Source organism: Eleginops maclovinus, chromosome 17 (assembly GCF_036324505.1).
Source record: "Eleginops maclovinus isolate JMC-PN-2008 ecotype Puerto Natales chromosome 17, JC_Emac_rtc_rv5, whole genome shotgun sequence".
Classification (NCBI taxonomy): Eukaryota; Metazoa; Chordata; class Actinopteri; order Perciformes; family Eleginopidae; genus Eleginops; species Eleginops maclovinus.
This window is the reverse complement of record NC_086365.1, coordinates 9,085,992-9,113,817: the sequence shown is the minus strand read 5'-3', so window position 1 is coordinate 9,113,817 and position 27,826 is coordinate 9,085,992. Positions and strand designations below refer to the sequence as shown.

The 27,826-nt window shown below is 44.0% G+C and overlaps 1 protein-coding gene across 2 annotated transcripts; it reads left to right on the top strand.

Moving 5' to 3' along the window:
* The first annotated feature begins 1,540 nt into the window (after positions 1 to 1,540).
* Positions 1,541 to 27,077, top strand: arid2 (AT-rich interactive domain 2). 2 transcript variants are annotated; one of them, XM_063905800.1, is made up of 22 exons: positions 1,541 to 1,731; positions 1,872 to 2,057; positions 2,181 to 2,274; positions 3,169 to 3,266; positions 11,684 to 11,817; positions 14,790 to 15,008; positions 15,184 to 15,251; positions 15,556 to 15,625; positions 15,859 to 16,109; positions 17,092 to 17,188; positions 17,282 to 17,491; positions 17,843 to 18,007; positions 18,850 to 18,922; positions 19,040 to 19,174; positions 19,295 to 19,503; positions 20,251 to 22,490; positions 24,019 to 24,155; positions 24,235 to 24,373; positions 24,500 to 24,585; positions 24,760 to 24,883; positions 25,019 to 25,110; positions 25,512 to 27,077. In XM_063905800.1, the coding sequence occupies exons 2-22, from the start codon at positions 1,966 to 1,968 to the stop codon at positions 25,621 to 25,623; spliced, it is 4,845 nt and encodes a 1,614-aa protein (XP_063761870.1). In that variant the 5' UTR covers positions 1,541 to 1,731; positions 1,872 to 1,965; the 3' UTR covers positions 25,624 to 27,077. The 2 variants fall into 2 exon arrangements, with proteins under 2 accessions (XP_063761870.1, XP_063761869.1); XM_063905799.1 differs by having other exon boundaries at positions 1,541 to 2,057.
* Positions 27,078 to 27,826: the final 749 nt, after the last annotated feature.

The following is a 27,826-nucleotide window of genomic DNA, read 5'->3' as shown; positions in this document are numbered from 1 at the left end:
CAGTGTTTATACTGACTACAATTGACCAAAAAACAGTAGATACATTTTGTGTTAACGTGATATATCCGTGAATAATTGGATTAATACAGATAGCTCGTTACAGGTCCGTGGTCCTTTTGCCATATTAGCTAAGGTATGCTATGCTAACAAGCTAACGCACGACCGACTTGTTAGCACAGAATTCGGTTGACGGGCGTGGAGTCCAAACAGGCGTGAGGTGAACTCGGGTGTGTCGCAGTTTGATAGCAAAAAAAACCGTATTTTGAAATCCCACACGCAAGGACAAGCACTTTTCCGCTGTCTAGTGTCAATTCCTCAAAATGGGGTCTGCTAACGTACGTCTCCGCCATTTTGTGACAGGTTTTTCATTGAGCAAAGGGGTACGTGTAATGGTTGAATGTAACCCCATCAAGAAGATATCCGCCAGGCTGTTACAGGGAGAAGGGATCAGGAGTAATTTCCTACCATCCCGTGAGATAAAAGTCGGTTTGAAGTGGTCAGCAAGGGATAGGGGCTGATAACCACAACCATAACAAGTTTCCAGCCACAAAATTACACCATGTAGAAAATAAATCAATCCCTCAACACCATAGTCACAACAGTGTTTGGTGTTTCATGCGTGAACAACCACACACTATAAATAGATGTTTTCAAACAGATGGTGATTCATTTTGAGTATATATCATAAAATACCCTAATTGTTGTCTAAACCCCCCCAAATCAACAGGATGAAGGACACTTTATGTTAAACTGGCTAAGTAAACCTAAAGATTAAGGCTATTGCTGATTATATAAAAACAAAACGTGTAATATTTGTAATCATAAATGTACACATGTTGTCTAACCAGTGTCAAAAAAATAATAACATGTTGTATTTATACATAATATCGTTATGTATATATTTATGTATAACAATATATTTTAGAAAATATGTACATGAATGTCATAAAGGTAAATAAGCCTTTAGACATTATTTCACGTTTCATCATAGGAGCAACGATCACTTATTTGAATAAATTAAATAAAGTATAAATATCTTAAATAAAATGAGGAATACTTCTTTAGAAACAATATTTGTGCCCTTATCCTTAGTTTGTCTACATATTGTATGTCAAAATAAATAATGTCACTGGATTATATATATGAGGTGTCCGGTTGGTGTTTAAAATATTGCTGTGGTATTTGTATGAAAATGTTCTTTTTTTTCTAATGAAAATACCCTATTTTCAATTAGCTAATATCACTGAGGAAGGATACTCACTTTGAAACAAGTTATAAATGTGCTAAGGCTTAGGAAAATTGTATTGATAAAATGAAGGGGTTGCCCTCTATTAAACGCCTAGTTGGGATAACAAGGGGGCTATGTTAATTAGTGTTATCCCCTCCCCCCACGGGACATTTCCAAGTACCTCCTGACCCGTTTTCCAAACAGAGAAACGAGTTGTCAGACGGTCCCTAAAAAAGAAAACAGTCTCTATTGTTCCAGCAGCCGCTGTGCTCTGGACGATACAGTACCTAATGTGACCGCAGAGGGCGCTGCCCGCATGGCAGGCCGAGCTCCGCGGCCTTCACATCTTTTTGTCTGAGAACTGGATCCCTCTGCCGCTCTACAGTGTGTGCGATGGCCTCGGAGCTGCGTCCGTAACACACTGTCAAACCACTCCAAACGAATACAACCGCGACCAAAAGCATTAATTCTACACATCCTGCCATGGCGTTTCTAATCTGCCGGTAAATCGGTCGTATTTCTCACTGTTCGTTGGAAGTTAGTCCGGGGTTGAAACGGCTTGCTTTCTGTGTGCATCAGTCTTTATTAGCGAGCTGCCGCTCTTCTTGCTATCAGCTATTTCTTTAACTTTTTAAACACTCAGCTTCGCGAATGACTGAGCGCCGGCGGAGTATGGGATCCTTGGTGTCTTAAGAAGCGACTGAAGTGGGGTTTAACCGTTTTTGCATGCAAAAACAATGGCAAATTCGACGGGGAAAAATCTACTAGATCAGCGAAGGAAAGGACAGGCTTTCCTGGACGAGCTGCGGCAATTTCACCAAAGCAGAGGGTGAGATTGGGGCGTCTTTATTCCCAAGAAATACAACTTTAAATTTCCATTGCATGTGCTAGTGAGTTGAAGAAAACTGTAATATAAACATGTATGCTTGTATTTCTTGTGTTAACCCCTCAGATCGCCGTTCAGAAAGATTCCTATCGTGGGTGGCAAGGAGCTGGATCTGAATGCTCTCTATATCAGAGTCGTATCTTTAGGAGGATTTGCTAAGGTGAGTGGGAACTAAAAGTGTATTTCTCCGCTCTGTGCTGTCGGTGCACTCCCGGGTGGACCCCTCTACAACTCCGTGTGGGTTCCCCGGACCAGGTACCCTCCACACAGACGGTAGTGGGTCGGTGTTGGCCTTGTGCTAGTTTGCCATGTATCTCTATGCAATGTGGTGGCTTGTGTTGTTGTGTGGTTTGAATTGAGAGCCCAACCGCTCGGAGTCAGAGTGCAGTCGGAGCGACTCAAAATTAGCGGGCACGTTTAACATCGATTATCGGCACGGAGCCCGGGCTGGGAAACCACCGCGGAGGACACAGCGTTTCGCCCGGGCTTTTACCGGCAGTTTGCACCCAGGGGAAGCTTCATTTCTTTTTCTCGCCATAGCCATCTTTCTTCGGCTTCATGGCTGATCACAAAATGTAGGCCTCACAGGCCCATGTAGTGAATACAGTAATCGGCACCAAAACTACAACCAAATGAGACGGAGCACCGCCAGCTCAGGCAGTAGTTTCTCAGGAGAGACAGTTCGCTGGAGTTTAGCCTCGTTAGCTTATAACAAAAAAAAAATGAAAAGTCAAGTTAGCTTGTTAGCTACAGTGCTAACTAGCCTCAACAGTAACGATACTATCCTAAAGGGAGACGGGCAGTTGTATTTACTGATGTGATAAATGTAAATAGGTTAAAATAACAAGCATATTATATTATTTTTTACCAAATGTACTGGTGGATTAGTTTATCTTTTATAGTATTTTTGTCCATTTTCACGAGTTTGAGAAAGTTATTGATTAATTATTCTGAGATGGCCTCATTGGGGGACCTGTAGCAGACAGATGGTTGCAGTGTAACCGCTCTTTTTGTTGATGCTTTATCTCCTAACCAACTCATTTCCTCCACTCAGGTCTCTGATAAAAACCAATGGATTGAACTTGGAGAAGAGTTTCACTTGCCAAGGAGTTGTTCCAACGCTGCATTTGCTTTAAAACAATACTACCTTCGGTAAGTAGCATGGCCATGCAGCTCTCCTCCGCTCAGGTAGCATGTGGGAAGTGTTTACAAATGTTAAGATGCAGTCAGCAGGAGCCAGCCTCTCCACTACTAGGAAGCGGCACAGTTACACCATTCTCACATGCAAAGCCACGTCTTTTCTGTGTTTATTCGTCATGGTATGATGTGTAGAGGAGTACTCAATTTCCTCTAACCCACATAAAAGGGAAACAATGGATCTGTCTTTTATAAAAATACAAAATATCTGGCCAATTGTCTCTTCTGTGTTTTGTTAACTCTGGAACATATTTTGAATATTAATCTTGTTCCTAAGCTATACTCAAATGGCAGTTATTCCTATCTGAAAATGGTGTAGCCACAGGGCGTTTGAGTTGTGATGGAGCAGGTCTTGGTGCTGAAACGTGTGTATCATTCAGCCTCCAAGTCTCTGCACTGTCAGCTGCTAGTGATAGGAGTCTGCTAGAAATACAGCTCTCAAAAGCTGGCATTTGTGGTTTTGGTGTTGCTGCTTTATCTATCCTCCTGTTCTTCTCCCACCAACCTCATGCAACGATTGTTCACATCACTAGCACCTGCCTGCAGGGGATTACACCTCTTGCGTGGAGCCTGTCATGGATATGTTACAGGCAACTGCAGGTCACCGGTTGATATCACAAGTAGTGGCAAATTATCTGTACCAAGTTGGCTTTTCATGCAGATATTGCAGAGCTGGCTGCTTTCTTTATTACTGTACACGTGAAACTTGTTGCTCCTCAAAAGTTCACAGATGCGCATCAGTGTTTGCTGCAGGGGCAAAACACCTCAGGCACATGTAGACAAGTTGTGCTGCTGAACATGTGTGCCTTACCGAGCACAAACAACAATTTACGTGCCATTCATATAGCGTAAATGTTGGAATACTTTACAAAACATTTTCTCTAAAGTAGGAGATTGTGTTTTTGATGTAGTGTTTTCTTGGAGTGGAAGTTGCTATAGAGCAAAGATGTTGCTTTTGTGTGATCTGATTTAGTTGTGAACTAATATTCAATGGCTCAGAATTATTTTTAACAGGCATACTTTTTAGTGAGCCTTACGTAACTTTGACAGAAAGTCAACTGATGGCTTGTTGTGTACACAGTTAGACCAAGTGATGTGTCTTATATCTTATGTCAGGAAGTAGTTTATAAATACCTTATTCTGCAGAGGATAATGTGGAGGTTGTTAATTTCCCCCCAGAAATGTCCACCTTTTTAACTCTGATTAGCTAAGTAGGGTTGACCAACGTTGCCCTTGTGTTGCAGCGGCGGCCGGAGCTACTTTGTGGAGTTTATCTTAGACAGTTCAGTGTGCAGGATGTCAGAGGCAGCAGGCGCTGGACCTGTCCTGCCTCAGCTGAGGCTGATAATAGACTGAAGCGCTCCTCGCCTCTTGCTGCTTTCTTCTGAAAGAGTACCATATAGAAACACTTTTTCCCTCCAGTTTTCTGTGCATAAGTGGGGAACATAGTTAATTTTGCCTTCATACAGGGAGGTCAGAGGTTATATACAGTTACATGGTGGATATGTGTTTAGTGGAGCTGTTTCAGATTCAGTATCTCGATCAAGAGCATGCAAGCATGGCTGTTTTGTTTATTATTATGTGTTAATCTTCATTAGCCATTTAAATGACCTTCTGTAAATGGTAATTGTTATGTGTGTGCATTTGTAAGGCTTTGTTCATACAATCGGGATCATTTACATGTGTTTTGTATGTGAGGATTTGATATTTTTAAAGCTGTATCGGTAACGTTCATGAGATTGAATTTGTCTGTTTTGGTAACAAGCTGGACATTCAGTTGACAGCTGTAGTGCTGATTCCTGCTTTTCTTCCCAGAGTAAATTCAAATAAATGATCAGCTATAGCACAAACTTGTGACTTGTTTGATACAGGCAGTCTGTCTGTTGAACACGCTTCCAGTCTGAATGAATTGGATGATCATGATGTGGCTCTCTCCGGTCAGCACTTCCCACTCAGAGCAGAGTAATGAGCAGCACTGGAGTAACGTGCCAGCCCCTGCTGGTGCCATCTATTTCATATCTGAATGTCCCTCCGTAATAAGTGAGCATTGCTTGCCAGAAGCATTTTTCAGCTCCTTTTTAACTTGTTGAGGGGCTGCTTGAACTGCAATCGTACCAATGGAGCTGATTTCATTTCAACTTCTGTGGAGGAAGGGTTCACGCTCTGGATCAAAGTGTTGGCATGGTATCGCTCTGACGCAATAAAGGCATACATTAATACATTGCTGTTCAGGCTCAATTCATTAGCAAGATTGAATTCAAATATATCATTTAAATGTGGAGTGTGAAAGTTAGGAGATGCTGAAATAAGTGTTACGTTTCGTGGTAAACAGCTAAAACGCTTAGTTTGAACATTTGAGGAAGGGGTTTTTTGAGTATGATATAACACCCAAGTTTTTTTTTTTAATAGTGTCTGTGTAGTTTTCACACCCTGACCTGATGTTTTAATGGAGAACCCTTTACATGTCCATGATTTGACAAACATTTATGTTCTCAGCTGTGTAATTTGTACTCTGTCAGTGGATTTGTTTAGAATTACAACGGTCTGCTTCCAGTCCGCTGTGGCTGTACTGACTTGGATTATTCTCAGGCAATGCTTTTTCCCCTTCTTGATGACTTTCCTCTTCAATAAGTACTTTTATATAAGTTGGGAATGTTTGCACTAAGCTCTCAACCCTCATGGCCCAACATGTTACCAGCTCACTGTGGGTAAATTATGCAGGTGGCAAGAACCTAAGCATCATTCAGCAGTACAAAAAAAAGTGGTAATCTTTTCAGTTGCGTGTTAAATTGGAACATTCACAGGGCATTTTACCTGTAAGCAAAAACTGTTAATTTTCAGTCAAATAACATACACTTCTTCCAGATAGTTCCAAATCTAATACCTCCATAATAATGAGGATAGTAATAAGAAGAGCTTAAACGGGAAAAACTTCCATTGAAAAAGCGCCACTTATACCATATTACTTAGCCCAGACCTTGACCTTAGTGTATATACTCAACCGCCCATAATGCATTGCTCTCTGCTGGATAAAAGGATCGGAATGACAGGGAGTGACTTTAAGGTAACATTATGAGGAAAAGCGCAGGAGCTCGCATGCAGAGCTCATGGAAAAATGAAGAGACCCCTTCAAAATGGATCAGTTTATCTGGATTTACTATATATATGTATACGTTTGAGTAAAAGGATATGTCTTCAGATCTTGAATTATGCAAAGAAAAGAATAACACCACATGCATACTAACTTTGCAAGAGTTTAGCAGTCATGATTTGGGGGAATATGCCGGATTTCAATCACATGTTTAATATGTGTTGGCATGCTTTCCACCAGTCTGTCACAATGCTGCTCGCTGACTTTACGCCACTCCTGGATAAAACAAACTCAAGCAGCTCGGCTTTATTCTATGGCTTGTGTCCAGACTTTATTTTGAACAGCATTTTCATTTGAAATCTGGGGGAAATGTTGTCAATAGTTTATAGAAAAATTCCAAAATGTTCACTTCACTCCAACTACCAGTTAGTGGTGAAACCCCAGAAACTGAAATACTTGCTGGGGTTTCTGCAGATAAAGATCAAGTTTAATTTGCCTTAAATCAAACTATGAAGTATTTAGTTGGAACAAACATGATGATTTACTTTTATGGTGGAAAATGCTGGTCCCCCACTGGTGGATCAATCATTAAGCCGAGAAGAAGTTTACTACAGTTGTGCAGTCTGCAGGTAATGACGTACCTTATAGTTAATTTAGTAGGAAATCTGCCGTTAATACTGATTGGGTTATTAGTATTCCTTTTCTTCAGCCTGTGACTGCAGCACACTGAACACAGACGCCAAGTCAGGTGACAGAAACTGGCTCAACCTCTGTCTGCCCTCTCCACTGCATCCCCATTGGGAGAAAAGCAGGCCCAGGAGTCACTGACATCGAGAAACCGCTGACTTAATTCTCTCTCAAATTTGACTTTAGTCTTTAAAAGAAGTTTGAAAGCATGGTTTGAAATGTGTAAAAAGTGGCTCTGTGAGATCCTGTCATGTAATATGGCATTTACTGAGAATTGCATGAATTGAACATTTCTAAACTGAACCTTGATCTTTGATTTGATGCGTTCATGCATCAGGTTTCCATTTAAATATCCGATTCATCATTGTTAAAAGGCCAAAGGAGAGTGCAGATCAGGTTTCTCTATTAACCCCTTGCTGTTATTAGAGCAGGTTAGTGTTTTAACTCTGCTTGCAAGGACAGTTTTAGTGGCCTATTTGAAGATAGAAGGGGGAAAAAAATGTCTAAAGTAAACCTCTTATGGCTTAATCAACCGCCACAAAGTAGAACATGCTGCTTCCTACACAGCGACAATATTACGCCACACTTTCATCTGTCTGCGGTGTAGAGCAGGTGCAATCAGTTTCGAGAGTTTACTCATTTCAGTCAATCCTTACACGTTTCACATTTTGATATTAAATCCTCTGCCACCAGTTGACCATGAGCCAGCCGTTAAATGAAAGACATGATTTATGACTGTTTCTGAAAACACAGAACGGTACACTACTGCCCAGCCTTGCACCACAGACACATTATACTAGCTTTTTCTGCATGTCGGGTGTATATTTCAACACATGGTTATGAGATTACTCTCTCTGGTCCTTCGTAGACTCTCTCATTGCTCTGAAACATCTGGATGAGGTGGCCTTTGATCTGTGTTGCATTAGATGTGTTTGTGTTCCTCCACCTTATTGCAGCTGCTGCTCAGAGTTAAGAGATGCTCCGATGGCAAAGGCTGTGTGGACAGAGTGTCTCTTTCTGCCCTTTTTAGCAAAGCATAAGAAGAGATTTTCTAACCAAATAACAGCGATAGTGCAGACTTGCAATCACACACACCATCTGAAGGCTCTTGAGACGAAGTGTTTTGTCCTGTCTGTAATTGAGCCTGTCCTCCAGCAGTATTCCCCGCTGCTATCTCCTTCTCTGTTTCGTTGCTAACTAGCGCATCGACAGATCTTACTTGTACTTGACAGGGGAGAATGTGGCTTTACCATTTCATTAGATGGATGATGTGGTTAAAATGTGCACTTTGGGTCGGCTACAACTCTTTACAAAAAGTAGAATCACTTTATTTGCTATTGCTTGAGTTTGTACTGTGTGTGTTGGCTCCATCCTGACTAATGGGAACCAGGGTTTCGCCAGAAGCCGTTCAAAAGTACGCCTGCTAACGTTTTGGAGGGAACCTTTGTGTATTTGTGGGGAGTGTCCATACACGGCTTCAGAACCGAGAACTCTCTTTTTGTGAACGTCTTGCAAAAACCAAACATCCTGTTAAGTGAATGCTGGAAACTAAGTAGCCGACAATACTACCTGTTAAAGGAAATTGTGAAATCCAATAATAAACAGCAGCTTGGTCTGATAAGGTATAAACAGTATTTATTTCCAAAGAGTGACTGGATTGGAAAAGAAGGTGGATTCACTGACAAAAAACTTGACCTTTTGTCTAGAATTACACGATACAAAAAATGGGATGTCCAATTTGATCTTTTTATAAGATAATGCACTCACAGAAAGGATAACACCGTTGACATGTATCACCAGAGCTGGCGGTGTTCAGTTGTGTGAGAAAATCTTCTAGTTCAAAAAGCCTGTTTTTCTTCTTTTTTTACTCCAGTCTCTTTCAGTCACAAGTGAAACATTGGTGTCAATATCGCAATCCGGTCAACGACATTATTGCCATATCATAAAATTGGAACAATGTGCACTTGCTTCGTCACTCTGCTGTAGTTTGACTTTGTATCTGCTTGCAGACAACAAACACTGTTTCTGTAACGGATCCAACTATAACAGTATTTTTCTAAATTGGCTCCACCTTTAGTGCGCTCTTGTGATTATCCTCTGAGCAAACCGCCCTCACTCTGTGTTGGACAGCCGGCTACATTAAATCCCAGCAAACATTTCTGTCCACAAATTGGCAGTTGGTGTGTTTGCATGTCTGCTTCCGCGTCCAGCAGGGGGCAACGGACTCCTACACACAGACACACTTGGAGTATTCGAGCAGCCGGGAGTTTCTGTGCCGGTGTGACTGTAAATAACACACCGCTCCTGGCAGGACCTGTTATAATACAAATGTGTGTCTACTCATTACTTCCTGTGTGTCCTCAGTTTTCCCACCCTGGTGTCAGTTATAATACTCAGGTTGTTGATGATATTTTCTGCAGTTGTAGGACGTTCCTTTTCATCATGAATGTGTGAAAAAAGGGGAAGTGCAGACATGAGCAGCTGCACTCCCTCCCTCCCTAACCCCCACTCGTCTTTCCCCGCTTGTGAGCCAGCGCTTAATGCCGCTGCAGTCGGCTCTCTCTCTCTCTCTCTCTCTCTGTCTCTGTCTCTGTCTCTGTCTCTGTGTTCTCTCTCTCTCTCTCTCTCTCTCTCTCTCTCTCTCTCTCTCTCTCTCTCTCTCTCTCTCTCTCTCTCTCTCTGTTCTCTCTCTCTCTCTCTGTGTGTTCTCTCTCTCTCTCTCTCTCTCTCTCTCTCTGTTCTCTCTCTCTGTTCTCTCTCTTTCTCTCTCTCTCTCTCTCTCTCTCTCTCTGTCTCTCTCTCTCTCTGTTCTCTCTCTCTCTCAGCTCTCTTTCACACACTCTCTCTACCAATGAAGGCTGAGTGTATTTATAGTCCAGCGTGTCACCCAGCAGCCAGCAAACGGGGGATTACCTCGGCCACGATGAGCAAGTGGGGGCCTCGCTCAGGCCTCAACAGGCTCTGTGACTAACGGCCGCACGAGCATGGTTTACCACACTCTCGCTGCGGAGGTATCGTGCTGTGTGTGTGTGTTTTTGTTTGTCTGGCAGATTTCTTTGCATTACTATCGAGTGTGAAGCGAATCCAAGAATCGGTAGTTGCATTATTTACTCAAGAATATAATACAAATTGTATATTCTCTACTCTGGAATGCAGTTTTATTTCTGTTTTGAGATTTTTACATTTTTGAATTGTTTTTTTATGCTGCTGCAACACATTTCTTTTCCAAATTTGGGATCAAGAGAGTACATATCTTATTTGAAGATCAATTGTTTGCTTGCTTCTGCTCACAGCCACTTGTTCCTACTACAGGCTGTCGCTTTGCTCAGCAGTGCTGTTATTCCAAGAGAAAGAAACATTGTTTGGAACCGTTTGTCATTCGTGTTGCTAAAAAAAAAAAGAGTGGATTTTAGAGTTGAAAATGCAAGCGTTTCTATCCCGTTGCAACGGTTGTTTCCATGTGTCACACATTACACAGTCATGTTACTGACTGACGCTGCTTTATGCTTGCTTTAGGCTGCTTGTCCCTCGTTGTGCAGGGCTCCCTTTCTGTGCATCATGCCTCACTTCACACCCGTGAGTCTGTGGAAGCGCCACAGGCTTGATAGAAGTGATTACTATGGGCTCTGTCAAGCTTGAAACCTCCTAAACTAGTAGAGTGAGGTGAACGCTCACCGTGGAAGCTTTTAAATTGCATTTTAGAATGAGACTTTTGAACTGTGAAATGTACACTGAATGTCCACAGTCACAAAAGGACTGTTTAAACTTGGCACACGTGTTTATTCTGCGAGACACTATTGAGCAATTGCCGTGGGGTTCCTGCTCAGACCGGCACACTGTAAGAGCTACTGGTTTCCCTCCAGTTCTCTGCTCATGCTATTCCTCCCATTCATCTGCTTTTAGTTTGATTTGTGTTACAGTGGAGCCATTTAAATTCCGTCTGCTGATAAGCCTGTTTGGCTTAACAAACAGTGACTCTTTTTATTGAATCAAAAGCAGTTAGGGAAGGTTTTTTTGACTTATGAAATGCTGCGGTCACATTGTGTGTTCTGGTACATTTGGTTTCTCTGTAAAGTCAGATGAATGAACTTCCTTTGTTGTGTTTAATTTGCATCAGTGTGGGTTAATCAAATAGTCTCCGGGTGTAGAGCTTTAAATAGAACTGTAGAAAACTGTGATTCCCTTTCTTTTTAAATATATCAGACACTTGTTGTTTTTCCCTCCGAACCTGCCTTTTATTCAAACAGTTGTCAGGCAGTTAGGAAGTGTAACCAGTCAAACCTGTTTTCATTCCTGGCTTATCAAGATTGAAGAAATACTGTATCCCTTTAGGTATGAGTGACTCTCATTCATTTTAAAAACATTTTTTTTGTATAGATATAGCCTAAGGGAAGACATTGTTGTCAAATAAAAACATGTCCTTTTTAGGTGTTGATACCAGAGAGAAAAGAACTTCAAGGCGTCTGTGCTCAAACGCAAAATGTGCATAATTAAAACAAGTTATTTTAAGCCTCTGAAGAAAGAAAGTAAAGCCTAAATTCACACCATCTAGTCTCGAGCTAATCGTCTGTTTTGTCTTTTTCTTCCTCCGCAGATACTTGGAGAAGTATGAGAAAGTCCACCACTTCGGTGAGGACGATGAGGAAACGCAGCCGGGGAATCCCAAAAACTTTCTTCCAATCGGTGCAATTCCCAGCTCGTATAACTACCAGCAACACAGTGTATCAGGTAGGCCGATGCTCCTCTTCTTGTATGCTCCGTACTTTGTATTCAGGAGCGCTCTCCAGCTGTAACAAGTTCCCCCTGTGTTTCTGTCTGGGTCACGTCTGTATCAGGTACAGGGATTCAGTTTCTCTCTCATATTTTCTGTGTCGTCTGCCAACTCAAACACTTCATCCTTACACAGATGTAATTACAGTGAAGGATCACTGCGTCAGAGCTGTGTTTGTGAAATTCATGACAAACTGGGCCAGGTCAGGCATACGTATAGAAAAGCACGCCGACAACAGCTGTTTTTTTTTTGTAGGTTGAATTTATTTCACAAAAGTATTGAAATAAATATGCTCACTGCACGTAAACGGTCAGAAAGGGTGCGTCTGGAGAGGTAGCGGCAGCCGCCGTGTTGTTGGGCCACATGCAGCCACTTTCCCTGCAAGTCTCCACCTCATCCATTCGTTTCAGCTGTGTGTCTGCTGGTTACTCTGCCGGGGTTTCCGCTGGGTCTCTCACAAGCCCGCCTTATTAAGTCAGCAGTAACGCCATAGCTGAAGCAGAGCAGTGTGAATAAATGCTACATCTCTTCCAGACAAGCTCCCTTTCCTGATCATTGTGAGGAGGGTAAGCACAAGTTCACTTAAGGTGGATTAGCTATTCCTCTTTTAATGACAATGAGGTATAACTGAAGCGTATTAGTTTATCTTGGCAGCAGTATTTCGTTTTTATTTACGAAATGAGCTGCATGAAATAGTGTCCTAGGGTTAGCCTGTCTGCTTCCTTTTTATATAGCCATTTCATTATGATTGCCTCCCTTATGCTAGCTTCTTTTCACACTAAGAAGCAATCTCTTTTTTTGTTTTTAAATTTAAATCAAACCTCCAGTTCATTCCAAAACTGACTGTACTCGCTGTACATTCCTCCCTTTTATCACAGTGAGTCATTTGATTCAGTTCCAACCTTGCTAAGCACTGGTGTTTGATTCAAGGCTATAAAGGCTTTTGTTGACGCCTTTTTCTTGAAGCTCGCCTGTCCTGATGAAACTGAACAACCACATCGTGTTTGAAACTAAATGTTTGCGCAGCTTCTCGTTTGTACCGTCCGCGCTGCTCACACGGTGAATGGGATGTGTCCATTAGCCCCTCGGCGCTGTGGAGTGGACCGTTGCGCCGCGCTCTGAGGTAATTGACTATCCTGAAAGCACTTATTGATGAAGGGGAAGGAAGGAGAGCGCACTTGTTGGCTCCCCTTCCCTCCACCTCAGCTTAGATGGGAGCCTGCATCCTTTTAGTCCCCGGCTCTGTGCTCTAACAGCCAGTGGTGAACTTTCTCATTCACGCAGAAGGGACACGCATTAGAGGGCACAGTGGTTTCCCTCCTGCAGCTGTATGTGCGACTGTTTTTAAAAGCTTGTAGGGAGAGCAGAAGGGTAGTTTTTGGTGAACACACACCTTGTCGGGAGCTGTCATCAATAAATATATATTCACCTTCTACTTCTTTTAATGATTATCCTAAATGTTTCAGAAAATATATACTCCAATGTCCTGTTGGATAGCTTGTTAGGCTTTATTTTGAAAAGCTGCAAACACTAAAAAGCAAACTGTTTATCAAAACAATTGTCATTTCCTTTTTTGTTTTGATCAAAACAACTGTACACTAATAGGTATGTGGCACTGATAGCAATGGCAACAACTACACTATTGGCACAAGAATAGCCTCGGTTTGGACCAAAGACGTTTTCTTTATTAGCTTATTTGACATTTCCTCACTCTATTTTTTATTTTTACTCACTCCTGACACTCAGAACGATACATCTGCAGTTATCTAATATTTCGCCCTGATGTTATCGGTCTGGCTCCATTACAGTTTGATAAGTGAACTGTGCATGTTGCCTCGGCTCTGAGTCCAAATGTAACGGTAATGCGGTCAGACAGCCCGGCTGGCGTCGTGCTATGTTGGCTCAGCACGCTCAATGATGGTTAATTATTTGACAGTTGGACTGTAAATCTCTCACCGAGCTTTGATCCTCTCTCCGTTAGCGCGTTTGGTCGTGGGACAGAGGTTATTCCTCTCTGCACGTACAGCGGTCCCCCGTCAGGTGCCATGTTTTCCATCAGTCCTCCGCACAGAGCCCTATCCCTGCAGCATGAGCACACACGGACCACTTTTGAATATGCTGCACGAAACCTTTTCAGCATGGAAATGAAATTCACTCAGCGGGACTCCTCTCTGCTCTACGATTGGCTTCCAGAGGCAGCAGTCGACAAAGATCCTGCATCAAATTGAAATACCCACTGTAAGGAAAAAATAGTCCTATGCAGAGATGGATGGCAGGAAATCAACTTACGTCTTTGTTGATGAAGTTCTGGATCATCTGTCTTTTTGAGCTGTTGGATAACTTTCACGTCTCTTCCTTTCCCCGGAGTAATTATAAAAACCCATCATGGAGGTCGAGTCAAAGACAACACAATTAAAAGTTAAGAGTACACTCAAGACACGGCTCATCAAACTAATTTCAACTAAACGCAGCTTCCCCTGAAAAGCTTACTGCCCCATTAGGTTTGCTTCAACTCTGGAAAAGGAAAAATAAATTTGAGTTTAACCGGCTAAATGTGTGATTGTGCTACATGGATGAAATTTGGTAGATGTATCGCCTTTTCACAGATTAATGTTTAACAGCGTTTAACAGCATGTTTAGGCCCTACAAACAGAGTTATGTTAAGTATTCTACAGGGTCCTTACACTCTGACTTTGTCAAAAAATGTGATACAGACTCTGAACAGGAACTGGTATTCAAGTCTCAAGTGATAGTTTTCAGCACGCCTCTTTCTGAGATTAAAAGTTAATGAAATGTGTCCACAACTGTTTCTGTCGGTGTTGAGACTCGTAGTTAATGGCATTTCTCACCCCTCACTTTTGCCTGAATGCCGGCTCTTATTATGAAATAGGTTCAGTAACCCCGGGCTATGTTTCCTCTTTTCATCCAGACTATCTCCGCCAAAGCTATGGACTGTCTTTGGATTTGGTTCCGCCGTGCGACTACAACAAACTGGTGCTTTCTCTCCTCTCGGGCCTACCCAACGAAGTGGACTTCGCTGTTAACGTTTGCACTCTGCTGTCCAACGAGAGCAAGCACTCCATGCAGCTGGACAAAGACCCCAAGCTGGTGACGCTGCTGCTGGCCCACGCCGGTGTCTTCGATGACTGTACGTTCAGATTATTATTAGAGGGCTGATTTCTCCAAATTATCCGTTTCCTTTCCCTTCTTTTTGTGCTCCTTTCCCCCCTCCTAGTATAATCCATCACAGGAGAATTGTAGACATATCATACTGAGCTTCGATGCTGTAATCTAACCTGATATTTTAATCTGTGACTCTGTAGCATTAGGCAGCTTCTCTGGGGTATTCGGGGCGGACTGGAAGGACAAGACCTCCCGGGACTTCGTCAGGGTAAAGTAGAAAAACAAATTGTACAACCTTTTTATCCCTTCTGCATGTTGTCTGCTAAGATCGTGTATTTTTATTTGGGAATCTTATATATAGATATTAAATACCGGGTAAGTTAGGTGATAACAAGGAAGAAGAAAATAAAGAAGCCAGTGTTCTGCTGCAATGAGATTACATTTCCCTGGAGATGAAAATAAGTTTGGGTCTCTTTATAGTCTGATTGACTTTAGTTTAGAGAGTGAATTATTATTATTATTATTATTAATAATAATAAAATGCACTGCTAACAGCTGCTGTTCTCCTGCAGTTCTGGAAGGAGGTGGTGGAGGACGATGAAGTCAGGGAGCTGATCTGGGACAAGAACAGTCCGGCACAAGGTGAACACACTTTTTTTTTTTTTTTACAATATTGCATTTTTTGCAGTTGCAATGCGAGAGGGAATGATACTTTGTTTTTTTTTAAGACTCACATTAACATAAAACATATAATTAAATGCAAGTGGATCTGCCTTTACCAACGATTATGTTACCAGGGATTTTGATTTTGCACTGGTCCATATTGCACATGTTCTTTTTTGATAATAACATGTTTCTTCTGTGTCTCTCCCCAGATGGTACGTCGTGTGAAGGGCGCTGGCAGAGCCTCTTCCACCCGCCGCGGAACTCGGGCATCAACGACATGGAGGCGCAGCGGGTGCTGCAGATCGCCGTTATCCTGCGGAACCTCTCATTCGAGGAGGCCAATGTCAAGCTGCTGGCGGCCAACCGAACGTGCCTGCGCTTCCTTTTGCTCTGCGCCCACTGTAACCTCATCTCACTCCGACAGCTCGGGCTGGACACGCTGGGCAACGTGGCTGCCGAGGTTGGTGAAGTCATATCATTTGAGGGCTATCGGTCCTCTCAAACCAAAGCAATTTTGGGATATAGAACGTTGTAATCTGTGCATTACTCAGGGGTTTGAAAATATTTATTTGACCCCTCCCCTGTACAGCAGTGGTCCAATCATAGCATGGCAACAGTTACTCGACACTGTTCCCACATGGGGACGCATTAACCTGTAGCAAAACTGATGCTAGAGGTTAGAGGAGCTCTTTAAGCTTCCACCAAACCAAAAAAACAACCCGGTCAGAAGTATAAAGACTACATTTAAATTATCCTTTTGCTGATCATTTGTTCTGACATGCACAGTAGTTAGTAAGCAAACAAGCCTGCATTATCCTCTTGCAGTGTAAGATGCATTTATCAGTTGAATGGTCTGTTTTTGAACATTAAACTAAATCCGGTTTAGTAAGTTCTCTCACACATAAGGCTACTTTCTTACAGACTGTTTTGTCTTCAAAGCGGTCTCATTTTTAAAGTTTCCCAAATGTATTTGACCAAGGGGAGCTGTCCCCTTTCAAACGTACATCAAACACTTGAACGTAGGAAAAACAAAGACCGTGTATGTTAGTGAAGTAGTGAATACACATGTGCTTATTTCAATTTTAAGTATCACATGTATTGGTATGAGATGCATGTAGACGATCTGATGTCTATTTTTAGAGACGGTACTTGTCATATACACATATATTAGCCTTTGATGTCATTTATTGGATGGTTGGGTTAAGGACAGTAAGCACATATTTCAGATATGATGCCGCAAAGTCTTCTCTTAAATGATTACAGTTTTGGTTTCTTACATCCTGTGACAAAGAACACAAATCCTTAATGTCACAATGGGATTACTCTGGTTTGGCCATTTGCTGACATGTCATGCTTTTGTCCGTGAATTTATTTGTCAAAATATTTGTGTTGCACTTATTGCCTGACACTTTGTTTAATAAATGCCTTGTGATTTATTGCAGCTGCAGCTGGATCCTGTTGACTTTCGGACGACTCATCTGATCTTTCACACAGTCACCAAATGTTTGATGTCCAGGGACAGGTTTCTCAAGATGAGAGGTGAGTGTTGTGGCCGCCCATGATGTATTACCGTCAGTATGCTGCGTGAAGCACCTGAAGATAAATCTTTGTTTCTCTGTGTTTGTTCTTCAGCCATGGAAATCCTGGGCAACCTCAGCAAGGCCGAGGACAACAGCGTGCTAATCTGTGAGTACGTGGACCAGGACTCGTACAGGGAGGTAATAATGCTCCTCACCCTGCCTGACCTCATGCTTCTCATGGCCTCTTTGGAGGTGCTGTACCTGTTGGCCCAGCTCGGAGAGATTCCCTGCAGCAAGATCGCCTCTGTGGACCACAGCATAGGTACGAATCATCTACTGTCCATGTTTTTGGTTTGATTTTAAACAAAATAGGCTAGCAGCTCAGCCAGTTAGTCCTAAAAAATGTCCTAAGACTTTAGCACCCACAGTTTTTCGAGTCAGAAGTTGCACTTTTGTCTTCATTCTACCTACTATCTGAACCCAGGGCTTGAAATCTAGTGCATCACTGGCTTTTTGTGTTTCTGCCTGCCAAGTTTCAGCACCCTCGTCTTTCCATTCAAAAAATAACTGGCTCAGATGACAGCGTTTCTTTCCTTCTACTGTGATATCTTAAATGATCAGGCTCGTCACTGCTTGTTCAGCGCTGATCTTTGTGCATCCTCTTCTTCCTCAGACTTGTTAGTGCGGTTAGTGTCGGTCGACCTTCATACGTTTGGACCCGACGCCCTCACGGCAGTGCGGTTGATCGAGCATCAGGCCAACGCGGAGCAGGCGACCGAGGTGCGACCGCAGCTGGTGGAGCAGGTCCCCGCAGCCGTGCAGGGAGCAGCAGCACCTGGTGAGTGTCTGCACCTCACTACTGAACATCCACCGTCTTATACAGTCAAAGGAAAGGGGGGCAAACAAAATCAAATTTTCTGAGCGTTGCTGGCTTATTAAACCACCAAAGGTCAACTTTAGCATTTTGAAGGAAACTTCATATGCTGACTTTTAGCTTTGGGTGTAGGGAATGAAATATTATGGTCCCCTGGAAATCTGTAGTAAACTCTATCTTCACTAAAGCGTTATATTTTAAGGCTATGCAAAACTTGACCTTTTTGAAATTGAGACTTTCCAAATCAAATATGTAAGATAAAAAATGTATTTATTCAGACTGGCCAAGATGTGAGGGGAATTTGGATGCAAAACAAATCAAAAAACTCATTTAAATTATACAAATGAGCACAAGGTGACAACAGATAGGAGGTTGCTGTGGTAAGGTAACGGACAAACTTCACTATAAGAACCAAATCTAATCAATCAAAAATAAGGGCAGTCTTCAACATACTAAAGTTTTCCTAAAGCGGATTAAATAATTAGCAACTATTCTGAAGATTAAGTTAAACTTTGGAACAGTTATTGATTTAATTCAATACTTTTTTACTTTTAAATCTCTCTCCATCAATATCGTGTTGAGACAGGGGAATGCAGATGTAACAGCAGCTTTCCAACCTTCTCACATCACCATATGTGTGTGAATTACCAGACATAGACCCCCCCCACCTTGGAAGTGCCATTCCTGTGCTGTCAGTGAGATGCACAGTGCTGACATCTAGTGGACAGCCTGGGGAGTGCTACACACTGACAGTAGATTGTCAGCAGGAACATTTTTTAAATGTTTCTCTCTTTTTGTCTTTTCAGTAACGAGGGTTCAATCCACCCAGCCCCCACCGGGTATCGTTGAACTAGATGGGGAAAAGTTTACACTGCAATGGTAAGATAAATTCACCTGAAGATGGAGAAACAAATAGCTCTTGTTGAGAAAACAAATGAAGTTCTGTCCTGTCGTCGGTTGCTTACATACAATCCCCTCTGTCGGCTTCTACTACAGGCTGAACGCACACTTTGAGACGAACCAAGATGGAGCTGTGTCCAGATCAGAAATGTACTCGGAGTACTTGTCCACATGCAGTAAAATGGGACGAAGCAACATCCTGAACTCCACAGGCTTCCTCAAATGTCTGCGGTAAGTACCATTTCCCCATGTCTGGGGTTCAGAGAAGCGTAAAACAGTTGAAGTGTTTATAGTTGAAGCTAATTTCGAGTATGAGTCTAAGTCCCCCTCTGTTTCCTCCTGCCCTTACAGCACCGTGTTTCCCAACCACACGATGCGGCGGCAAGAGGAGTCCAAGGCCAACGGTCAGGTTCACATCCTGCTGGTGGGGCTGAGGCGCAGGTCCATCCCCCTGCCCATCCAGCTGTACTACCAGCAGCCGCAGCAGAGTCCGGCAGCAGCTGCAACCCCCCCAGCAGCCCGACACATGGCTCCTGGAGACCCTCAGGTCACGCAGACAGGTACAAACACGATTTCTTTCATTCACTTTTTCTCTGGAAGGTTCACAACGTAGGAGCCGGTACCAGTCAGAAAGAAAATGTGTGTAAGGTGTTTGAAAGTGTTTTCAGCCTGTTTTGGGGGGAATTTCTTGTAGTATAAAAAAAGCGTAGCATAATGTTTTCTAATAGATTTAATGGCTGAATGTGAGTGAGGCCCTATTATGCAATTTCCCTTTCCTGTAGTATTTGTTTTTGCGTGTAAATGGTCTGCAAAGGCTAAAATCCCAAAGTCCCAAAAGAGTTTCTCTCCCACAGAGCCCAGTCTGCTCTAACAGAGAGTGAAAAGAGGTGCTGCAGCTAGTGTGAGAAAAATAAAGCACTTTTTGAACATTAAATCATGTCACATTGTAGGTACAAAATATAAATATGACCCTGAAATGAGCATAATATATCCTCTGTAAGCTGATTTCCACAGTGTGGCTGAGGCCCAAACCCCTTGTGAGGCGCTTTTTTCCCCCTTCCCATAATGTCTGTTGCGAAAACAATAATTGCATCGCACACACATTTATAACGGATAACATTCATCTGGATTAATTTCAAGAAATGTTGACACAAACATGGGATTATAAGGTCCAGGTTGAAAAATGCTCAAGTTACCATTTGAAGAACATAGAACACAATCACAAGAAGACTGAAAAACGAGTAAAATCAACCTAAGTAGGACCTTGGCTCTGACCCGTTCTGTGTTGTTTGTTAATGTGTCACCAGGCCTACCTCTCGGGCCTCCTGGTCTTGGACCCCAGTTTGTGAGGGTCCACAACCCCAGCATCAGCACCACTGCTGCTGCCCCATCCATGGCCTTGACTGCACAGGAAGCTGTTTCCCGTCACTCAGCGTCTCCGCCGGTACCCATGAATCCTCTGGCAGCTGCGCAACAGGTCCGGCCTGGTACAGTGGTCCAGATTCCGACGTCGACACCAGGCACCCAGAACCACAGCCCAAAGAGCCCCGCAGCTCAGCAACACTCACCCATGCTGCCCACGGGGACGCCTGTCACGCTCTTTCAGCAGGTACCTCAGGGCCACATCCTCACCGCCAGGGTGCAGGGTGTCTGCCCCCCGCAGGTGGATCCTCAGTGTGTCGCCGTGGCTTCGACACACTCTTCTTCCATCCAGTTGGGACACGGTCAGACGTCCAGTAGCGTCAGTTTGCCCAATTCCCAGGGGTCACGAGTCACATTTCAGAATATTGCCCCCAAGCCAGCACCAGGGGCGGCGGGACCAGCAGTCACGATAGCCAGCCCCAGCCAGCAGAGTGTGGTCTTAGTGGCGCCCAACCCCCAGCAGAGCCAAGCCTACAGCCCCGCCATACACCAGATAGTTCTCACTAACCCCTCCGCTGTTCCAGCCCAGACTATCCAGATAGCAGGGCAGACCGGAGCTTCAAGCCCCTGCCCGCCCCCCGGTACCCAGCCCAATCAAACTGTCAGCCACTCGCTGTCCATGAAGCGGCAGCAGCAGCAGCTCCAAATGATCCCCCAAACCCCCCCCTCTCAGCCTACCTCCACCGAGTCTAGCTTGATCAAACAGCTACTGCTTCCAAAGCGAGGGCCCTCCACTCCGGGAGGAAAGCTCATCCTACCCGCTCCACAGGTGCCCCCTCCCAACAGCACGATAGCCCCCAGTCCACAGGTCATGTACCAGTCTAACTACAGTAGCCAGAATCCCCCTCCCCAGCCTCAGCAGCTCAATGTCCAGCTGGTTCCTGGTCAGCTTCCTGCTGCAGGAGCCCCCGCCCTCCAGACGGTCCAGCTGTTGCCAGGCCAGCTGCTCTCCACCAGCAGCTCAGGGGCCGCGACCATCATCCAGGGCCCCACGGCAGCGGGACAGGTCACATTCACCGTGGTCCCCCACACCGGGTTCCCCCCCTCCTCCACCGCTGCTGTTGCTGCTGTCAGTCAGGGCGCCGTGGCTCCTGGTGTTCCCCCTCCATCCTCTACTGCCTCAGTGCCCCACCACGCCCCCGCAGCCCCGCCACCACTGCCAGCCCCCCTCAGAGGAGACAAGATCATTTGTCAAAAGGAGGAGGAGGCCAAGGACGCCACAGGGCTGCACATCCACGAGAGAAAGATCGAGGTGATGGAGAACTCGTCTCTGGGAGAAGGAAACTCTAACCGCAAGACCAGTAACGGCGACGTGGCGGGGGGGGCCAAGCTGCTAAATGGTAGGAAGTGCATGGAGTCTAATCTACCTCCATACCACTCAGGGAACAGCCAGGAGGCGCTCAATGGCCCGACGACTGAGGCGCACCCTGCTAATGGTAAGCAGGCTCTCTCCCCCAGCACCAACCCTCTGGAGGGAAACCCCGACCCCAAAAAGACCCTCGTCAACGGGGTGTGTGACTTTGATCGGGGAGACGGAGGTGGTAACTTAAACAAAAACATTCCAAATCACATCGCTTCCAAACAGTACCTGGGGAACGGGCAGGTGGGCCCCACTGAGAAGAGTCACGGTTCGGACCCCGCTCCTCCTAGTCCTCCTCCCCCACAGCAGGACACTGCCAAAGCCCAGCAGGCCGAGCGCCTGGCTAACGGACCCCAGGCAGTAGGCAACCGACCTCCCTCGGAATTAACCAACGGACCTATGGTGCCAGTCCACGCCGTGCCCTTGCTTAGACAGCAACTGCTCCCCAGCTCCCCCCTAACCCCCACCGTCACTGTTACCTCCCAGAGTCCCGCCGCCTCTCCTGCAAACGGCGTGGCTTCTGAGGCTCGAGGGCTCAAGAGGCCGGCGGAGAGCGAGGACCGCAGTGCGGCGGCGGCGTCCTCGGGGATCCCCAACAAAGTGGGGGTGCGAATCATCACCATCAGTGACCCCAACAACGCCGGCAGCAGCTCCACCATGGTGGCGGTGCCAGCAGGAACAGACCCAAGCACAGTAGCCAAAGTAGCAATAGAGAACGCCGCTCAGCAGAGGAACTGCTCGCCCACGCTGACGGCCGGCTGCACGGTGAGTCTCACTCTGTCAGACACACTGGGTGACGGCGCATCATAAACCCATGGATTTCTGTCTAGTTTACCAACTCCTTTTTTGTGTAACGTGGGGTTTCCTCCGTAAAGAGACGTGTTTACTCTCAGCAGAACTTATTACACGTTGTTTCACAGTCTAGCAAACCGGCTGGAGACTCCCACTGTAAAACATGTGCTTTTTTAAAAAAAAAGGGGTGTATTATGAAAATCACACTTTTTTTTCCCCGTGCTTTTATACATTTGTGTATCTGCGGCGTCTGCCATCCAGCAAACTGAAATTACTATGGCAAACGAGTCAGTTGTTTACGGAAACATGTTAATCAACAACCCATTCAGATTTGGCGTCCCTTCCTCAGTCACAGCCTTTCACAAAGTTGGTTGGAATGCAGGTCAGGTCAGATCATTGGCTATTATAAAATCCCCAAACGGTTTCTGAAGAGCCTTTTTTTATTACAATACTTTAATCTGTATAAGTTTGGTATGCTAGACTGATCAACTGAAAATCCTGGATAAAGGGGTTTAACTTTCAACCACAAAATATAATCAAAAACCAACATAAAAAGTGTGATCCTAAGAGCTCAATATCGTACCCCACACCCACAAACACACTTATCTCACATGACTTATGTTGGGTGTAGCTTTCCAATGGCTGAAGCCTTAGCTTGACGCTCTTAACAATTTCCCTCGTCGTAATCCACGTCAGAAAATCCACAGGAAAACTCTGTAAATTCAAACGTTTACTTTTATTTAAAAAAAAATAATTACAGAAAAGAATGTCATTTTACAAAGTTATAAAATTATTCCAAAGATCGAGAGAGAGTGAGAGAGGTCAAAAAACGATGTGGCTCCAGTCTTGCATTTCCTGACTGACCCGAGATTAACCCCAGAAACTCCTCCCATGAGTGTATCAAAAATAAATTAAAAGGCACACAGTTACTAAGATGCCACAGCCACAGTATATATTTCCAAATATTACAGATGTGATATAAATGAGACATTATGCATGTAAATGATCCACACACGTTTGTAACATGAATAAGTAATTCACTTAACACTGTAAATATGAACTGTAACAACTCAAACGTGTAAATATTCTTTCTTAGTCCTTCTAACTCAGTGACACATTTATTAATTACTGTCATTTTGAATATGAACTGAAGTATTGAAGTCAAAACATCAACAGCATTTAGGCTCCTGCATTGGGGTTAAGGGAGGCTCTGGCTGTGTGCGTTAGTGCGCTGATCTAAGGGTCAGAGGGTCACAGGTTCAAATCCCCACATGCCGCTGTGTCCCTGAAAATGTAATGGAGGTTAAGAAGGTGAGGTCAGTTAAGACCATGTGGCTCTCACCGATACCCACCTCCTACAGCAGAGCAGCTGAGAGAACAACTTCTGCCCAGAGTCCGGCCTCGGTTACATCTCAGCCAACAAACAATATCATGTATTTGTTTTAAGTCATGACTTGTGTATGATTCAAATATGTAATACATTTATTTCCTGTTCTTCCAGCCTGCAGTAACGCCGCCTGCATCGCAGCCTGCTCCAGGAGGAAACCACAGCCCAGCACAGCAGAGCCCCGCAGCCCCCCCGGAGCAGAGCAGGAAAGCCGGGCACAACTTCAAGTGTCTGTGGCAGTCCTGTAAACGGTGCGTGCCTCGGACACACAGTCAGATCTCTCCACGTCTAAATCGAGCTGCTGCTGATTACTTCTGCTTTCCTCTCCAGGTGGTTCGAAACGCCGTCTCAGGTGTTTTACCACGCAGCGACGCTGCACGGCGGGAAAGGCGTATACGGAGGCCATTGTCAGTGGGAGGGGTGTGAACCCTTTCCCCGGCAGAGACTGTCCTTGATCACACATCTACAGGTACGACTGCATCCGCCTTCCCCGGATAGAAGCGATAGTTGTTTGCTCAGTGCACTCTTTATTGTACCATTACCACGTCGTAAAAACATGTAACGATATCTTCTTTCCTGCTCTTTCTTTTTCCAGGATAAGCATTGTTCTCGAGAGGCTTTACTGGCTGGACTCAAACTAGAGGAGCAACAGGCACAAAGTCCCAATCAGACTACTTCCCAGTGCGTACACATTTCTCTATTAATCTTCACACAGGAGTGATGCCTTGATTCGGACCTTTTCATAAACATTGTGACATTGTGTGTAGAAGGGAATTGGGACAGACCAAATCAGAAATTATGTATTTCTGTTTGACAAATGACTGACTGTTGTCTGTGCTTGATGCATTGTTAAAGGACTTCGCCAGCGGCAGGCAGTGCTCCGACACCGCGACCACCGAAGGCCATCGTGAATCATCCTAGCGCAGCTCTCATGGCTCTTCGTAGAGGCTCTCGAAACCTGGTCTTCAGGGACTTCACTGTGAGTAAAACAAGTTGACCATTCCATCCCCAAATACTCTTCAAAGTCACGCGCCTAGTTGGCCGTGGTCGATGATATGACCTCTCTTGATCCTCCTAATCCTTGAACATATTTTCTGTCTGTTTCCTCTCCTAGGATGAGAAAGAGGGACCAGTGACCAAACACATCCGACTAACTGCTGCCTTAACGTTAAAGAACATCGCCAAGCACTCTGACGGCGGTCGCATGTAAGTGTAGCGCGGACCGAGACTTCCCTTTATTCCTTTTCCTTTCGTACAGTTGTCTAGAACCAATCTATATCCTGATCTGGTTTGAATAAGAGTCAAATGTGTTGGAAATGTTTAGAAATTACCTATGGATCCACCCAAACTACACTTCGTTTTTCCATGTTATCATCTTATCTTATCTAAACCCATAAGTTCAGTCACCAACATCAGTGGAAGAGGCCCTGCTTCCAATTCATAGAAATATGTCACCTAGCAACTAGGGAAGCGAAAGCAATGGCATTTGAGTAATGTCTGGAGTTATTCCAATAATTGCAAAACAGGGGAAGGGGACAAATTGCACCTTCTCCATGTTGTTCTTTTTTAGAATAGTCTAAACTGTGTTTCCTCTTCTTGTCTCTCAGGTTGGTAAAGAGGCATGAGACGCACCTCTCTGTGCTCGCGCTAAGCAACATGGAGGTTTCCACCACGCTCGCCAAATGCCTTTATGAACTGACGCGCGCTCTCCAGGCTTAACGCCAAAAGGACAAGCTCAACAATCCCCCCCCCCCCCCATCCACCCACCAGTGAGCCGTAGCGGGTCTGCAGGGGGAGCAGAGGGCAGGAACCCGGAACAACAACCCTCTTGCCCCCCCCCCTCTCATCCCTAACCTCCTTCCTGCCCCATCCACACACAATCACACACTCAAATATAAACTGCCACGGGGTCTTCCACCAGCTGCCCACCAGGGGGGGCTCTTTAAGACTGCTTCCCTGAGGGACTCTACCGACGAAACCCTAAAATACGAGCACATTTTTGTTTAAGTTCTTTTGTTAATTTTATTTCCCTCTTGGTCTCGTGAACTGATGTGTGCGCTGGAGTGAGTGGCGGTCGACTGAAGAGGACGGATTGGCGCGGAGGGGGCGGGGCTAATGTAGGAGTCTCACCGATCGGGTGGAGGGGGACTAAGCTGGCAACCGGCGCAGATTTAGGAAAAAAAATCTTTAGAAACTTGGTAGCTTGGTTTTCTTACTTGAGTCAATATATTTTCACTTATTTATTATTGAAATGAATACCATTACAATTAATGAAAAAGAATCTTGTAAATATGTTGTGAATATATATAAAGATCCTCTTTGATGCCGATGCAGCCACTGGAGAACTTGCTCTGTGGAGTAATAGAAGCATTACTTTGGTAGAATTGAATAAAGTAGTATGTTTTTTGTTTGTTTTGCTTTTTTTATGATCCCTGGTCACTTGTATCTAATGTGATTCTATACTCAGCAGTGGATGAATGTACTTAAAAACCTGTAAATAATTCTGCAAAGGTACTGATGCTGTAAAGCTTAGGGAGGGATAAAAACAGTTTTTTGTGGAACTGTGACATTTTTTGTATAATAATACCTTGTAGAACTCATTTTGCTGGCTGAAAGAGTATGGAATAATATATCTCATGTCATTTTGTAGAAGAAAAAAAATATTGAAGGTATTCTCTTCCCTTCCTCTTCCCTCACACGCCCTCCCCTCAACACCCGCACACACACAAGTAACATTTATCCACTGTAAGCATTTTGTCATTGTACGGGCACAGTGCGCGTACCAAAATTGTTTTGTATTTGTAAATTGGTTTAAATACATGGAGTTTTTATACAGGTTTTCTCCTGTGTTCTTTGCTTTACGTGCAGGTATGATATTTTCTTCACTACTTTTTTCTATCTTAATATAGTGTGGAGTTTTATTGTACTATTTTTTCATTCTTAATACCATGCCACATTCCGGCTCACGTCCTCAAGACTGTCCTCTCTACCGTGTGTTGTGTAACATTTCTGACTGCCTGTCGTATTAGCATCTGACCGGGGCGACCCCACCATCCTCATTTCTGCGGTGTCGGTAGGATGTGTGACTATACATAGACCTAACAGTCTGTTAGAGATTGGCTTTATTTACTTTGGTGACTGTTTATAGTTTTTAAATAAAACACTGAACATTTTGCTCTGGTTTTTATGCTTGTTTCTGTGTCTCCCATTTTCTCTAACCAGTATTCTAACAGTCCGGTCCCTAAAGGTGTGGGCAACAGATTTTAATGCTCATATTCCATTGTATGAGGAGAGATAGGATTGCAGTCTTTTTAGGAAATGTCATGGATAAATGTTCTCTCGTGTTGCTGAATGATGGAAGGCTGACGGGATTTCAGGTTGGTAATGAGTTTATCATGCATATAACTTTTTGTATTGCAAAGTTAGCTATGTTTCGGGAATAGTATGTCTTAGAAATTACTTTTCAGAGTGTTCATAGCAGTAACAGTGTTTGTGGAGAGGGACCGCTGAAGAGGGAAAGAAAAGCTTGAGAATGTAAAATTTGAAGTGAACACTGATAATAGTGACAGGATGTGTTTCGTTCAATTTAAGAGTTAAAGTGTGCAATAAGACTGGGAGGGATGGCCTGGAATATTCCATATTTAAGCATAATGAAAAGGCATTGGAGGAGAGTCTGGTTATAATATAAAGAATTTGGCAAGGGAACGAAATTATTTGAAAAATAAAGTTATATGATGCAGGCATTCGAGGCACTACGTTGAATTGGAGGGTAGTAATCAACAATAACATTAACTTGCGTTCAAGAGTTCCGTTAATTGACCCCAGCACCTGAAATCAAAGTAGCTAAATGAATTCAGGCTATTATGTGTTTATTATTATTTACACAAGTGCTTTTCTTATTGTGATGTCAACATGTCCCTCA

Bases quoted from the DNA above. Each gene is read 5' to 3' on its own strand.
- arid2 (XM_063905800.1), top strand. From the start codon at position 1,966: ATGGCAAATTCGACGGGGAAAAATCTACTAGATCAGCGAAGGAAAGGA. The intron at 18,008-18,849 runs GTGAGTGTCTGC...TTGTCTTTTCAG, and splicing joins GCAGGGAGCAGCAGCACCTG to TAACGAGGGTTCAATCCACC. The intron at 24,156-24,234 runs GTGCGTGCCTCG...TTTCCTCTCCAG, and splicing joins CTGTGGCAGTCCTGTAAACG to GTGGTTCGAAACGCCGTCTC.